General features: G+C 41.7%; 1 protein-coding gene across 2 annotated transcripts in view; it reads left to right on the top strand.

The window, feature by feature from the left end:
• The first annotated feature begins 6,391 nt into the window (after positions 1 to 6,391).
• SMURF2 (SMAD specific E3 ubiquitin protein ligase 2) overlaps positions 6,392 to 15,284 on the top strand; it is a 58,715-nt gene continuing 49,822 nt past the window's right edge. For both annotated transcript variants that reach the window (XM_033076520.2, XM_033076519.2), the window contains exon 1: positions 6,392 to 6,775. In XM_033076520.2, coding sequence (XP_032932411.1) covers positions 6,724 to 6,775 — 52 coding nt within the window. In that variant the 5' untranslated portion in view covers positions 6,392 to 6,723. The remainder of the gene's footprint in view (positions 6,776 to 15,284) is intronic.

The following is a 15,284-nucleotide window of genomic DNA, read 5'->3' as shown; positions in this document are numbered from 1 at the left end:
TGAGATTCTTCCTCAAAACACTTCATTTATCTGAGCTCTGGGACAATACACATGGTGTCAAGTTGAATCAGATAATATCTGCAGACAGACCTTGTAGCACAGTAGTAAACTAAGTTCTTGATGCATGTCACTCAGAGGACACTGTTTCCTACTGTCTTCTTCTGTAAGGTCTTCTAGGAACCTGTTTTGCATCAGCCAAGGAAATCAAAGGATGAGATTCTACAGTTGCTTCATTCACAACACAAGAAAGTTGCACAGGGCAGTTGCACAAGGGAACATGTGGTTTTTCAGGAGACCTCAGTAATTTCAGTTGGAATATTTAGCATGTAGCTCTCAAAGCACTTGACAAAGCCAATTGTCCAAGAGTCTGGGAAAGAAATTGTATTATTGGTAGTGTCCTATGGATAAATAAGTGGAAATCAGGGAAGAATAAAGGAAATATTCTTCAGACAGAGACCTTTTTTTTGGCCCAAGACTTTTGGAGGCTGATTTTGTACTTCAAGTCAGCAGTCTCACTGATTTTGAATTAAGTCAGGAAATGTATTTTAAACCTAAGATACATCACTGTACTTGAAGACTGAAGCTGGGCTCTAGCCTATGTGCTGGCTCTTAAAATGCTGTGCAGCACCTGCCACTGGTTTCTGGGCTGAGACACATCCTGCAGCAGAGAACAGGGTTGACATGAGCTAGACAAGGGGCTGGCACATGGGTGTCACCTCCAGCCTTTTGCCCAGGCACCAGGACATGATTTTTCATGACTGATTTACCCCTCTCAGAAAGCGGATTTCAGCCTCTGTCTAGAAATAAAATGCAACACATCTATTTATTCCATATTCAATTCCTGTTTCTAAAATCTCCCTTTTCTTCTTCTGCTAAAGTCACATTAGGCTAGTGCTGTCCTGCAGGACATGATGAAGAAATAACATGGCTAGAGAACTGCATGGAATATCTGTGCATCAGTTACTAATCTGTTCTGGATGGATGGACTTAGAAGTTATCTTAGTGACTAACCACTGGAAAATCCTGTGATATGGAAGCTCATGCATTTTTTTTTGTAGCCACAGCTGCAGTCATTTCCCTTCAGAGACACATCATTTCCCCAAGACACATCCTGTCTCAGAGGGCCACGGTGTCTCTGCTCCAAGCTGCTGTCCCCTGTCGCGGTAGCCAGCGCATGGGTGGAGATTTCCTTCCTAGTTTCTTCTCCTGAAAAGCTTCATCTCCAGCTCCAGCTTGAGAAATGGATTGATTCTTGACCTCTTGCATAAACATTGTCTCTGCATGCCAAAGGGAGCCTTAGTGAGAACCAGAGCCCCTGTCTAGACATGTTTCTTCATCCCAGAGCTCTGATAGGTTTGTCCTCCACTGCTGGGTTAACTCTCTTTGTCTCCGAGCAGCAACAGAGACAGAGTAAAACCAGATATTTAAGCATGTGCATCTCAATGCTTTAATGCAGTTTGTTCCATTCAGCAGCAACACAAATAATCCTCCAGTCTGACAACTTTCACAATCTGCAAAGGGAAAAAAGGAATCTTGTACAAAGTGAAATTTTCTGTTCCTCATCTTGATTCCTGAAATGCAGAAGCATTTTATACATGACTGCAGTAGGGTTTTCTCCTTTAGCACAGAAGAGCAGCAGGGAAGGTAACAGAAAGCCTCATGGAGGACAGAATTCCTTTCAGGAACAGGACAAAAAATGTGATGGATCTGCAATGAATTCAGGAAGTAAGAAGTTATGATTGGCTTAGGGAAGGTTTAGAAGAAAAACCTGTGCCAAAGAGGCAGAGCAGGAGAACAATGCCCTTTGCAAGCAAAGGTGTTGAAGAATGCTTTGAAAGGGTAGGAGTTAATCAGGCAAATTAACAGAGAGGCAGAGAAAACTGCTGATAGAAACATTCATCATTCTTCACAATTTCATTTTTCTAATTTTTTTGCTACATTAACAGACCTTCACCAAAAAAAAGAAAAAAGTACTGATGTGATAAGAAAGGGCAAAGACTTTGATAAATATTTCAAATGTATCTCTTTCTAGATCAAATTAAACCTGATAAATTTAAACATTTTTGGGGTTGCCTGGGTGTAATCTGCTATTGTACTTTATTTCTCAGAACTACACTGTTAGGTGGCAAAATAGGCATTTAGCCTTATCAGTTGTACATACAATGGAAATACATCATAGAGAAAGAGGAAATGAAGGTGTAATTCTCTACTTATCAACTCATCTTTAACTTCATGATCTCCAGAGGTGGTGTTTATAATTCAACTATGTCAGGCTCTGGGAAATTTAGTAAATGATGACTAGTAGAAGTAAATACAATCCAGATAATTTAAAATATCTTTGTTTTTAGAAATTGTCTCAGGAAAATAGTTTAACCTTTTAATTGAATCACAAAATGGTAATAATAGGGGCAGAGCTCTCTTTCTTTCTTGACACCATTACAGAAGCTGGGGAAGAATGTGATGTAATGCCAGCCAGCTCTCATTACTGCTGAAGGAATGACACAATTAAACCTATATACAGCAAGAAACGGAATGTAATTCTTAAATATTGATTTGTTTCAAACACATTCAACATGCCGAGGAGTGAGTTTCCAGTGTACTCTTCCATTTTTAAAGATGGGGAGGACCTCACCTCTAAAAAATTAACTACAACCATCCTCTTTTGAAAATGAACTCTACTTGGTTAAAGATGTTTGTACACATTTCCCAGTCTCCAGAACCACTAAATCCTTTGAGAACTATCTGTGAAAGCAAAACCTTCTCCTTCTTCTCTTGGTAAATTCAAGAAATCAAAGCCCTTTTTTGTGCAGCCATAGAACAGAAGAAATTTTAAAATACTTCTTCAAATGTTTCACTCATATGACACCAATACCACTGATATGATATCAAATGATACCAACTATTATATTATTTTCTCCTTGTGCATTCTTCAACGACCCTGTTGGTGTCCTAAAGATAACTGACCTTGCCCCTTCTCTACACATTTCCACCAATCCTTTAGAGGGTGGCTCAGCTGTGAAGCTCTGGCTGAAGAAGGCTGGATTGAATTGCCAAGTCCAGCAGCAAGGCTGTCATCCAAAATGATTTGCAGGGTGATGCAAGGCACTCCTGTCCCTGTGGATCCCAGCGAGCTACCTCATCCTGAAAGGATGTGTTGTTCAGTGATACCAGCCTGCAGTGCAGCATGGGGCTCTTGTCAGCAGCTCTGATGATATTTGCTTGACCCTCTCACAGGATCAGCCCTGCACAGAATGAAACCTCCTCAAATGGAACTGCATAAAGACACAATTTACTGCAAACTCTTGGCTTCCAAAACCGAAAGAAAGCAGGAGCAGCGAGACATCGGTTCTGTTAATCTGACAATATTTTGACAATTTGGAGAATAGTGCTGGCTCAAGAACCTCTGGATCACAGCATTCCAGTGGGATTCCTTGGTTGGGAAAGCACTTTCAACCATCAGGGACTGTCAGCATCTTTGGTCCCTACACTGCTGCAGTTCCTGGTGCTCTGGCAGGCTTCCCTTCATCTGCAGATCTTGCACTGTCCCTCATGGAGCTGCTCAGCTTAAATCCTGCCTGGCAGTTCTACTCAGTGAAGGGGAACAGTGAGTGAAAATCCTCATTTCCCAACAGAAGTGGGAGATAGGACAGCACACAAACAAACACCTGTGGGACACCCAGGGACAGAGAGAGAAGGGAGGGAGCAGCAGTTGGCACCTGGAGCCCCAAGGCAGCCTGGTCTGGCTCATTCTCTCCACCTGGTCCTGACCTAACTGAGACCCAGCCCTGCCAGGCTGATGGGAGCTGGAGCCCCTCTTCACCCCCTGTTAAACACACACCTGCTCTGCAGGACTGTCCCATGTGTCACTGATGCTTTTGGGATGCAGAAGTGCTCAAGTCATGTTGGTTGTTTAAAGATTAAGTAAATAAAATCAAATATGGCATGTATTAAAGAAAAATGCACAGCAGTAGGAGCCATCCTGCAGACAGTACATTTTATATGCTGACCCAAATGCAGACTGTCAGTTAATGCTCTAACACTTGCAATATATCAGTGTTTTCACTGAAAAGCAAGTAGCCTGTCTAAAAATCTTTGAAAATTTTCTAATTCAGCAAGTTGCTTTCTGAAAAGCAGATTGAAACTAAGTATGCTTTATGACCTTTAAAAAACACTTTCAATGAAAGCATTAAAATGTTCATATAACTACTGAACAATGAAATACAGTATTTAATCTAAATGGGTTTTTTAAAATATTGGCAGTTCAATTAATGTCTGACACACTAGCTATCCTTTAGAAAAAGATAATGTAGAAAGAATTCTATGTTTAATATAACATTAAACACTGTTGTCAAATTATATCACTATTATTGAGTGTTAGTCCAAAGCACACTGCAAGACCCCAGAAATGATGTTAGGAAAAACCTAGAAATACGTTAAGTATGTGAAAAGTAGTTTTATATTTTTGTGTTCAGTTTAGCAGTGGCCAGGTAACCAGGTAATGTTGTGATATTGGCAAACCATCAAGCATTTGCTTTATATGCTTGGTTTAAGAGAAGGATAATGACCTATGTGAATTTCTAACAGACTGAAACTTTAATAGTCTGACCTTTAATTAAAAATGCTGATTTAAAAAAAAAAAAATTATTTTAAAATTTTTTTTAATGCAGGAATCTGGACACCTAGAATATCTTTGGGGCATGTGCAAATTTACATGACCATTACAAAGTAACTTTTAACCTGTTTCAGTGCAACATAAAGCCATTAAATCCATAGATTAATTGTCTTAATGTTTTGTAGTAAATGCTGCTTAGACTTTAATTGTTTCAAATTCTCTTCTCCTGAACCAGTGGAGAAGCACTGAACCAATGAACCAATGCTTTCTCTTGTGCTCTGCCTGTGCTGTGAAGGAGGTTGGTGTCTAACATTTGTTGGTTTTGTGTTAAACAGCTGATGGCACAGGGCACAGCCACAGCCCTGGCCAAGGAAGGGATCCCAGGGCTCCTCTGCTCCCTGTTGAAGTGATATGGGAACAGCAGTGCCACCACTGCAGGAAGCACAGGAAATCTCTACCTGGCACTTCAGACATTTGGGGAGGAAAAGTAAGTGAGTCTTCATGTACAGTGTAGGAGATGTCACATTTTATGGAAGGAAAGCTTTGAGAACCACATTGCACTTGCAAGGCCTTCAGTGGAAAAAAAAAAAATCATAGTTTGAATTAACAAGGCTCAGGATGGGACAACTCCAGGCATGGTTACAGCTCAGCTCCACACAGCTGCAGAGAGAGAACTCCTGGGCTGTGTAGAAGCCACACAATGAACTCAGTGAAGCACAGGTCATCTTCTCATCTTCTCACCCCATGCTGGGATGATCAGCATCCCATGCTGATCCATAGCTGGATCCTCATCTGACTACCCACATGATAACACTTCACAGGTTACCCCAGCAGGAAGAAGCCAGAGCAGTGACATGACCAAACGAGCAGAGTATTAGTAAGGTTGTTAGCAAGAGTTGACTGTGGCAACCTTTGTAGCTTTTCTGGGACCTTTTCTCATCCTTGAGCCCCTCTGGCCCTGCCCACGACTTCGATGGAGCTCCCCTCATGGGAAGTGTGTTGCAGAAGTGGGAAAACTCTGGAAAGGGTCACCTTTCCCACAGGGTGGGAGTTAAATTAAGCCACATGGCATGGATGCAAGGAATTTTAATTTTTTTTATTTTTTTAAGTATTATTCTGCGAATTGCAGTTCATAGAACCCAACTGCCGATTTCCACACAGTGCAGATAAGAACCAAATTGGTCCAAAGTTTAACAATTTCCAGGGCTGGTCTGTCACACCCTGTCCACAGGGAATACTGCCCTGGATCAGCAGCACTCTATATGGGACCACACGTTTCAGCCTGAATTCTCCTGCCATGTCTTTTCCCATTTGTACCCTCGATTTTCCCGTCCCAACTCCCACACAACTTCGGTCATCCTCTCCTCTTCACCGGGGCCATTCACCCACGTTCTTCCCGATCTCCAGCTCTCCCAGGCCGTGGCAAATCTCCACATCCTTCCCAGCTCCCTACTGCTCCTCGGACACAGCCAATACCCCCATCCTTCCTAAACTCCAGTTTTCCTCAGGACACGGCCATTCCCCCATCCTTCCCGATCCCAGCTCTCCCAGCACGGTCATTCCCCATCCCAGCTCTCCCAGCACAGGCCATTCCCGATCCCAGCACAGGCCATTCCCGATCCCAGCTCTCCCATTCCCCATCCCAGCTCTCCCATTCTCGATCCCAGCTCTCCCATTCCCCGCTCTCCCCGGCCAGGGCCGCCCCAGCCGCCGCCGCCGCCACCTGACGCCGCTCCCCCCGAGGCTCCCGGGCCGACCCGAGGCGGGGCGCGGGGGGCGGGCAGGGCCTCCCCGGGGCAGGAGGGAGGGACGGAGCGAGAGCAGCCGAGGCGAGCCCGCCGCCAGCCCGTCCGTCCGTGCGGCTCCGTCCCGGCTTTGTTGTGCTCGGGCCCGGGGGCGGGGAAGCGGAGGGAAGCGGAGGGAAGCGGGGAAGGCTCCGCTCCTCCTCCGCGGCCCCGGCCCCGCTCATGGCGACGCTGGGCACATCCGGGCCTCTCCTCCTTCTCCTCCTCCTCCGGCGGCCGCCGCTGCCCTGAGCGCCCGGCCCGGCTCCATTCGCGCCTCCCCCGAGCCCTTGGCGGAGCAGCGGCGGGGGAGCCCCGGCCGGGGCCATGTCCAACCCGGGGGCCCGGCGGAACGGGCCCGTCAAGCTGCGGCTGACAGGTGAGGCTGGGCCGGGGGCGCGGGGCCAGCCCGGCCGGGGGGCGGGAGCGGCTCCTCCGGGTGTCGTTGAGGTTGAACCTGGGGCCGGAGCGGCCCCTCGGGCCTCGCAGGGAAGGGGAGGGCGAGGTTTCCCTCCCCTCGGTGCCCCTCGGGCCGGGCTCGGCGTGTCCGGGCTCCGCCGCCCGCCCGGCCCGGGCCCCGCAGCCGCCTGGGCGAACTTCAGCTACCGCACCCCAACTTTGCTGTTGATTTTCCCTTCGTCTTCTCGGTGCAAACTCGAAAGAGGCTGTCACACTCTTTCTTTTGATCTCTTTGTTTGTTTATTATTGTTGTTTTGTTGGGGTTTTTAAGCGATTTCCTCAGCTCAGACTGTTGGGGACTGGAGAGGCTCCCCAGGGCAGTGGTCACAGCCCCAAGGCTGCCGGAGCTCAGGGAGTCTTTGGACAACATTCTCAGGGACAGGGAGGGATTTTGGGGTGTCCTGTGCAGGGCTGGGAGCTGGACTCGATCATCCTGGTGGGTCCCTTCCAGCTCAGCATATTTCACGATTCTATGATTGTTCACACTTCTTGGGTGAAGTGCCTTGTGCTGCCCTCCTCCAGAAGACCACTTGACCTCTGATATTTTAAAACACCATTAAAACGGTTCACCTGCATGCTAGGAAGGAAAATAATCTGGTCTTAAATACTTAAAACCATGCCTTTTCCGTATAAAATCCCAGATAAACAGGTTTAGAGGAAAAAAATATTGGAAATTCTGCTGGAGCTTTCTTTAAAAAAAAATCAGGACACTTGAAACTAGCTCTTTTCTTCAAAGTGTTGCTAAGTCCTCCAGCACATAAGTGATACTGTGTGTCCTGAAGCATCAGTACATGAAGGTAAGCAATTAGAAAAGAATAGCTTTCCACTGAAAATGCTCATCTTTATATAGTGTTTTTAAGCAACTTGCAAAAGAAACATTTTTAAAAATACTAAAAGAGTTGTTATATTTACTTTAGGTGTGTAAGAAATATCTCCAATTTAATGCCTAATAAAGAGAGGTGTTGCCATACTGCTTTTTCCAAGTACGTTATTTTTACAGGAAAAGTAAAATGTATCTGCTTATGTTTTACTTTGCAATTACTCGGACTAGATTTCTAATCTAGTTTTCATGGAGATTTGTGAGTGTCTCTATATTCCACTTGGAAATAAAACTCCTAAAATGAGCATAGCTGGGACTGCTGCATGGAACAGTGCTGCCTTGTTTTTACCGAGTGTTTTGTAGCTTTCTGCTCAGGTTATTACTCTGTTGATGCAGTGCTTTAATACTTTCTTTCCCTGAGCAGTGAGTGCTCAGACTTGCTTATCTTTGAAACATAAAAAATGGTCTGCAGTGTTATTTAAAAGAAATATATACTGTCCAGGGAGTTGTGTTTCTCACCTCTGTGTTTTGTGTTCAAAATTGTTTCATATTTTATTTTTATTGAGGATTAAGCACATAATGAAACTGTGCCTGTGAAAATCTCAGTGTGTTGAGGGGAGTGTGATTGTGAGCAGAACCAGGCTGGCTTTACACTCTGTGATCACCCCCCAGGTGAAGCAGGTACAGCCCTAAGGAGTGGTTTTGGTTTTTTGTCATTTTGTGTTTTAGAAAGAGCATGGGATGAAGGTAAAATTCTCTTTTTAGGACTGTTCCAGGGTCAGCAGCTCTTGCAGGCACTGAGTACCAGTTCTGTTGTTGGAAGCTTATAGGAAACACTGGCCTGTCTCTCCAGTTGAACAACTTGAGGTGTTTTCTGCTTTAGCTAACTGGGAGTTGTTTCACATAAGGTCATTTGTTGTAAGGAAGCTTTACATGTTTAACAAAAACATTGAATTTTATTAATTCAGCTGACATGTTGTCAGTTCTTGCCTAGGAATAGTTTTAAGTGTTTTGTGTGGTTTTGATTACCCTTTTTGATTGGAAAAGCAGTTTGAGGGCTCTTGAGTTCTAAAACTGTTTGGAATTAGAAGAATCTGTATATCCAGTGTTTTTAAAAATTTATTCTCAAACTGACAAATGCTATTTAATCTTAATTTTCTTTGGCTCTATGAAACTAGCAGTCTTCTGTTTTGGCTTGAATGTTTATAGGATTAATTCTGCAATCATTGTTCAACACTTATCTTTTCTGTTCATTATCTCTAAATTAGATGGTATAGATTAAAAAAAATGGATTTCAAGAACTGGATTCAATTAGCAGTTTTTCAGGACATAAACATTAAAGGTTTAGATGGAAAACATTGTTTTGACTGACTGGATAAATGACAGGGTAATGTTTGATGTTAGTCCAAGAACTGATCTGGAGCTAGTGCCCAACTTCTCAGTCCATCTTGAGGAGCCAAATAAAATATTTAACCTAGGCCTCATTTTGCAAAAAAGGTTGACTCTTTGTTGGGACCTTAAGAAAGTTCTGAGAAATGTTTGGCATACCTTTACACGAAGTGTTTAACAGTTTATTTAGGTCTGGGTTCCACAACAGAGACAAACCACAGCGGTGGCATATTTCTAGTAAGTTTTTATTTAGTTTCCAGTGCATCTGTGTTGTACATTTCTTAGATTATTCTTTTGTTTCAAGGTGTAGCCGTTTGTTGCAAATCTCACTTCAGTCTTCAGTGATCCATATGTTGGTACAGTTCACATAATCTTGGGCTAAAAAATCTCTGGATAATTGTTAAAATCCGAGTGTCATGGCTTCTGATGATACTTCTAGCAGGAGGTGTAAATCCTTGTTTCTAATTAAAATACAGGCAGTGTAATTTAAATTTGTTGAAGTCTAGAATTGCACTGGTCTTCTGTGAAATTTATCCTAGCAGCTTGTATTAACAATGTGCAAAGAAGTGTAAGGCAAATTTGTCTCTCACATATTTGCCACCATTTAATCTAGTCCTAACCTGAGTAAATCTGAGTTCTACAAAAGCTGCAAGTGCACTCATCCCCTTCCATTCCTAGTGTGATTTTTCTCAGTGTTGTGTTGAATATGTGGATTTGTAAATACACTATGCTGTCAGCCAGAACATGCTATGATTTCTTCCACCCCTGTGTTGAACTGTGTTGATCTTTCATTCTATAGAAAACTGAGAAATGACTGTTGTTTTCAGTAAATATTTTATGTCCTAGTATATGAATTGTCTAGTGTCTACTTTCACTTAGGAGATCAATGACAGCTCTCTGAAGCCCATAAGGCTTTTTTATCAAGCAGATACTTTCTAAAATCAGTTTGAAATCCACAAAATTCTGTGAGCATTAGAATATATCGAGTAAAGGTTCGGTGCAGAAGTTTATTTAGTTCATATGTTGCAGGTAGTGTTTGTTTCAGAATTGTTAACAAGTAAAGATACTCCCATACCCACAAAGCACAGTTACACTGGGCTGGAAAAAGTGTTAATAAATGTCCCATGGATAAAACTGGAATGAGCTGGAAGAGTTTTGCTGGTGCAGAATCAGACGTAGGCCTGAAGAGTTGTTGGATTTGTTTTTCCTCCTTCTTACTGCTTCCAGCTTTCCTGCAGGGTTTGCTGATTAGGGAAATAAAAGCACTGGGTGTTGTGTTGTGGAAAATGGATCAGCATCTCATGTGCTGTCCCTCTCTCTCTTCTCTCTTGCTGCTTTACTGTCTGCAGTACAAAGTTGGGACTGTGAAGTTGAAGTGTTGAAGGAGAAAGTGCTGCTGTTTTACCAGGCCACAGAAACTGTGGTTGTAATGCTAATAATATTTCTTGCAAAACATACTGAATATTTAGAAAAAAACAGAATATTCCTGAGCTTTGTAAAACTGTGGAACGTTCAAACCTGGTTTTTTGCAGTGGATAAATATAACTCTTAAATTAATCCCATTGAAGACAGTGGTTTACCTGAATCCTAAATTTTCCATCAGTAGTGGTGGAAGCAGGACTGAATTTTATGGATAACAGAGGCTCACTTTGGGAACATGATTGATAATTGATAAGTAGCTCCCTATATTTTTATGTAGCAAGGCAGTGGTTTTACAGTTGACTGAAACTGTAGTGCCATTTTAGGTCAGTTTAAAATCTCAGTACTGTTTCTTTTTTCTCTTTGTAGTCCCTGGCTTCTCTTTCTGGGCCCTCCCTTGTGTTGACTCCAGCAACTGTGTAGCCATGGGATGAGCTAAAAGCTAATCCTACCAGGAAAAAAAAAATTATTTTTTGTATTGAAGAAGCTGCAAAGAGGGCAGGACTGCCTCTCCTACCAGCAGCCTGTAGTTAGATAGGCTTTGGTCAACAATAAAACAATGGAGTTCCTTCATGTAAGGTGTATTTGACTTAAGTACTGGTTTTTGTAAGCCATGTGTCATTAAGAAACCCAAATCAATAAATTACATAGTAGGTGGATTAAACTGGTGCAGTCATAACAAAGTCAATAGACATGTGTCTGATGGGATGTCCAGGGACTGATGGCTGCTTGGCCCTCAATATTTTCATCAAAGGATGAAGTGTGTGTGTAAATATATGCTTTCTTCTATACACAGTATAGAGTTATAGATATTTATATACATATAAATCAGTTGTGGATCATACAGATGCCAGAGAATTGTAATAAACAACTGAGCAGCTGTATGGAGCAGTTTCAGCTGTTTGTTTCTATGAGTTCAGCTTGTGTAACAAAGTTTTATTCATCTGAGTATAAAATCAGATATCTGTGTTCAAGAGTACATAATGGTATCATGGCAAGGAAGACAAAGATCAGAAAGAATTTGGGGGAGGAAATTGTAGGAAAACAGTTATATGGGGGCTTCAATTAAAAGATTTAAATTTAGCTCAAAAAAACCCACTCTTCACCTGTGGCTGTACAATCAGGAGAGCATCACATAGAAGCTAGCCGGGGATTTCCATGTGTAGGTAACATATGGGGCATACGTGGGAGACATATGGGAGATCTGCAGGCAGTCCTAATGGTAATGTTTAAAAAAGTTGAAACTATTGCCAGGGGGGGGAAAAAAAGGAATTCCTGGGAGTAGAATATTAGAAAGTAATGTTTAGAATTGTAGTTTTCAGTGAGGTTTAAAGAGTTTACACTGTCCTGTAATGAACAAAGCTGAGAAACTCATCTAGTGGTGACAAACTAAATTCTGTTTTCTTTGTTGAAGACATTGAAAAAAATCTGATCAGGCCCCAGATGAAAACATTTTGTCTTTGTGTCTGTAAGGTGAATGGGTAGATCCCTGAAAGAAGACAGCTTTTAATGTTTTGTTCTGGTTTATCTCATGGCCTTTGAAGTGCTTCCATGCTTTGCCATCTTACTTAGAATGACATCTCACCATCTCACCAGACCTTTCTTGCAATGTTTGAGAGGGTGGATGATTCCTTAGGGTGTCTTCCCTGCTCTGCTGACAACAATGACGTGAGCTGGCTCCTGACTTGGCTGAGTGGCACAGTGCATTACTGCACAGGCTGTGATGTGCTTGCTTTAATGTAGGAAATGTAAATGCTTCATCACACGTGCAGGGCTGAGATCACTCCAGTGACTCCTGAGAGCTGGGAAGAATTCACCTCAGTGATGTCAGACAGTGCATGGAAAAGGAGCTGCTGTGTGTGTCTGTTAGCAAAACACATTCCTGTTTGGGGAATAGGATCACAATCTTGAGGGGCATTTGTCAGTAATATATTCAAGGAAGCAAATAGTTGGCTTTTTCTTGCTACTTCGTCTTTAAGTACTTCCAATGAAAGCATAGATAAGATTGCTTGTAACTTTAAAGAAGTCTTGGTCTGTTGATAACAAAGCTCAGGACAAAACTGGCTAAGCATTATCATCTGAGTTTGAGAGGGAGACTGATACAGGATGGAGAATAGACATGCTCAAGATCATAAAAAGGATAAACCAAGTAAAGCTGGGATTTAGATCCACTATCTTTTGACTTTGTGCCCATGAACATTGTTTCTTTTGAGTTTAAATCCACAGAAAAGATGGTTCTATTTTGGGCCTTCTGAGACTGTGCAGTTTTGGTGATTTGTGTGCAGTTATCACTCAAATGCCATATTTGTGTTGCACTATCAGCTGTATTTTAGCATCCTCCAGACTCTCGGGAATTGCTTTTTTTTTTTTTCCACTTCAAAATACTTTTTCTTGCTATTGCTGAGGCAGATCAGACCAGGAGGGCTGATATCCCCGGAAGTGAGTAATGCATACTGGTTTTGAAGTGTTACTAACATTTTAAAAATTCTGAAAGTGAAACAAAAAGTAGCAGCATGTGATTGTATCCTGTTGGTAATTTTGTGGAATTCCTCTTGGCCAGTGTGTATTTAACCCAAGTTACAAGGCTTGTTGTCTTGGAGAAAGGGAGAGTCACTCCATGGCTGTGGGATTGTCAGGGGAATGGTCTCAATGCTTCCTTTCTGTAACCAATTCATTTGAGTTGTTTCAAATATGCAGAGAATGTCCAGGCTATGTAATTTACAGGTCACAGTAAAACTGTGCACCCAGATTGTGCCAGTCATGCTTCAGCCAGTGTGTGTGATGCCATCCTGCCACAAACATCAGAGTGACAATGCCATAGTAAAGCTTTCCAACCCACAGCACCAATTTTTGGCATGCACATGTCCATTGCTCCATCCTGGCTGTCAGATGGGCTGGGCTGAGGAATAAATCCATATATATCCATTAAAGTCCAGCTCTTGTCATTCCCCTTTTTCTCTGGCTGTACAGGACTGTGGTGGGTGGATGTGTAAATGAGTGCTGGCTTCAGGCAGGTTCACAGAGCAGCAGGCTCTTGGTGGCATTTTCATTCTGCCTTGACCCAGATTTTAACATTACTGATGGAGTTAAATGGAGTAATAACTAATTATATCTGTCATGATGCTTCTTTTTAACATGCTTAACCATTTGATTTGGAGTTTATATATAGATGCATACATAAATTATAGATGCAGTTGTGCTTGTATTTAATTGAAGGTGGAATCTGTGCTGGTAATACTTAGAGGAATTTTCTGAACTTGGGTCAACTTGAAGATTCCTCTAAGACAGATAAAGACCAGGTGTACATTTCTAAAATTATGTATGGTAAAGCTCCTGCTTTGTGCATATTGTAGGACATGAGAAAAGTGTATGGAGTATACTTAGTAATTTCTTGTTTCATTTTAGTAAAATGCAATCTAATAGATGCCGGTATTTTTAATGCAACAAATGTAAAATGTACTAAAATTGATTTTATTACTGGTGAGGGATGAAAGATGTATCTGGGTTAGATATTAATGGGCATGGCTGGTTAAAAAAATTTAAAATAAAAATCCTCAAGCATGCAAAAGAACTAAACATGTCTGAATAAAATTCATAGAATTACATTCATGCTTAACAGCACGGGATTAGAAATTCATGGCACTAATTGTACCAAGCATTTATTGCAAATAGTCCTTCAATTTGACTCTGAATAGAAAATGTTCACCTTGTTCTGAAATTATTTATTTATAATATCTATAAATATTTATTTTCAGAGAATAAGTTCTTCCCATTATTTTCCCTGGTGGATTATAAAATAGTTTATAGCTCTGTATAGAAGATTGTGTGCAGGACTAGATGAGTAATAGCAGTGTGCTTAGTTACAGTAATATTTAGGTGTCCTCTTTTTTGTTTAGCAGCAAAGTAAGTTCTTCTGTCTTAATTTATAAAGGGTGGTATCAGGTGTAATAAAAGCAGCTTCAAAGGATAGAGCTGGTGCAGGTGAAGTCATTCAGAGGCAAAAGGGGACATTTGTAGAGGTGAACCAGGACAGAGTGAGGTACAATTGTTCAAGAGCTGACACAGAGACATGAAGGGACTGTAAGTTTCCCAGGTTTTGTGTCACTTTATAGTGGCAGCAGAAAACAAATGTGGGCTCCACATTCAGCTTGGGCTAAAATGTAAAGAAGTGTGCATTTCTGTTGCTGAGTACAGCACTGTAATGATTCAGTGATTGCATTGTCAGTGTGGAAATCTGAAGATAATCAGCATTTCTCTTCATCCTGATAATACAAATACATATATTTTAAAGGACACAAAATACCCATTGCTAAGTACTTCAGTTAAACAGATGTGAAGGACCTGAGAGCACTTGCTCAGCAGTACCAAGTATGAAATTTAAAATGATTGCCTTCTTTAAGCCTGAGTGCACAGTGTACGACACATAAATTGCCCAGACTTAAAGAAGGGCATAATGCATGATAAAGCAGATATTTTCTAGGGCTTTTATTTAGAGGATTGTAGTAGAAAGTTCAAAATGTTTTATACTGTTCTTGCAGAAAATTCTTGTTAAATGAAGCTTGTGAAAAAATGATAAAAAATTTATCATCGATGTGCCATCTTTGATAATTTCCAGTGGGTCATACATGTGGCATTTCTAAATATCTAACCAGCAATTCTGGATGCTTGGTGAAGCACAGGGTGTTGGTGAACAGAATCTTCAAATGTATATATGTGAGATGTATATATATTGATATATCACAGACAGTTTTAATAAACTCTTGGTCAAGGATGTTGGAATGGGGAAAAACTGCTGTTGTCC

Source organism: Catharus ustulatus, chromosome 20 (genome assembly GCF_009819885.2).
Source record: "Catharus ustulatus isolate bCatUst1 chromosome 20, bCatUst1.pri.v2, whole genome shotgun sequence".
Lineage (NCBI taxonomy): Eukaryota > Metazoa > Chordata > Aves > Passeriformes > Turdidae > Catharus > Catharus ustulatus.
The sequence above is the reverse complement of the archived record's forward strand: the minus strand, read 5'-3'. Positions and strand labels throughout refer to the sequence as shown.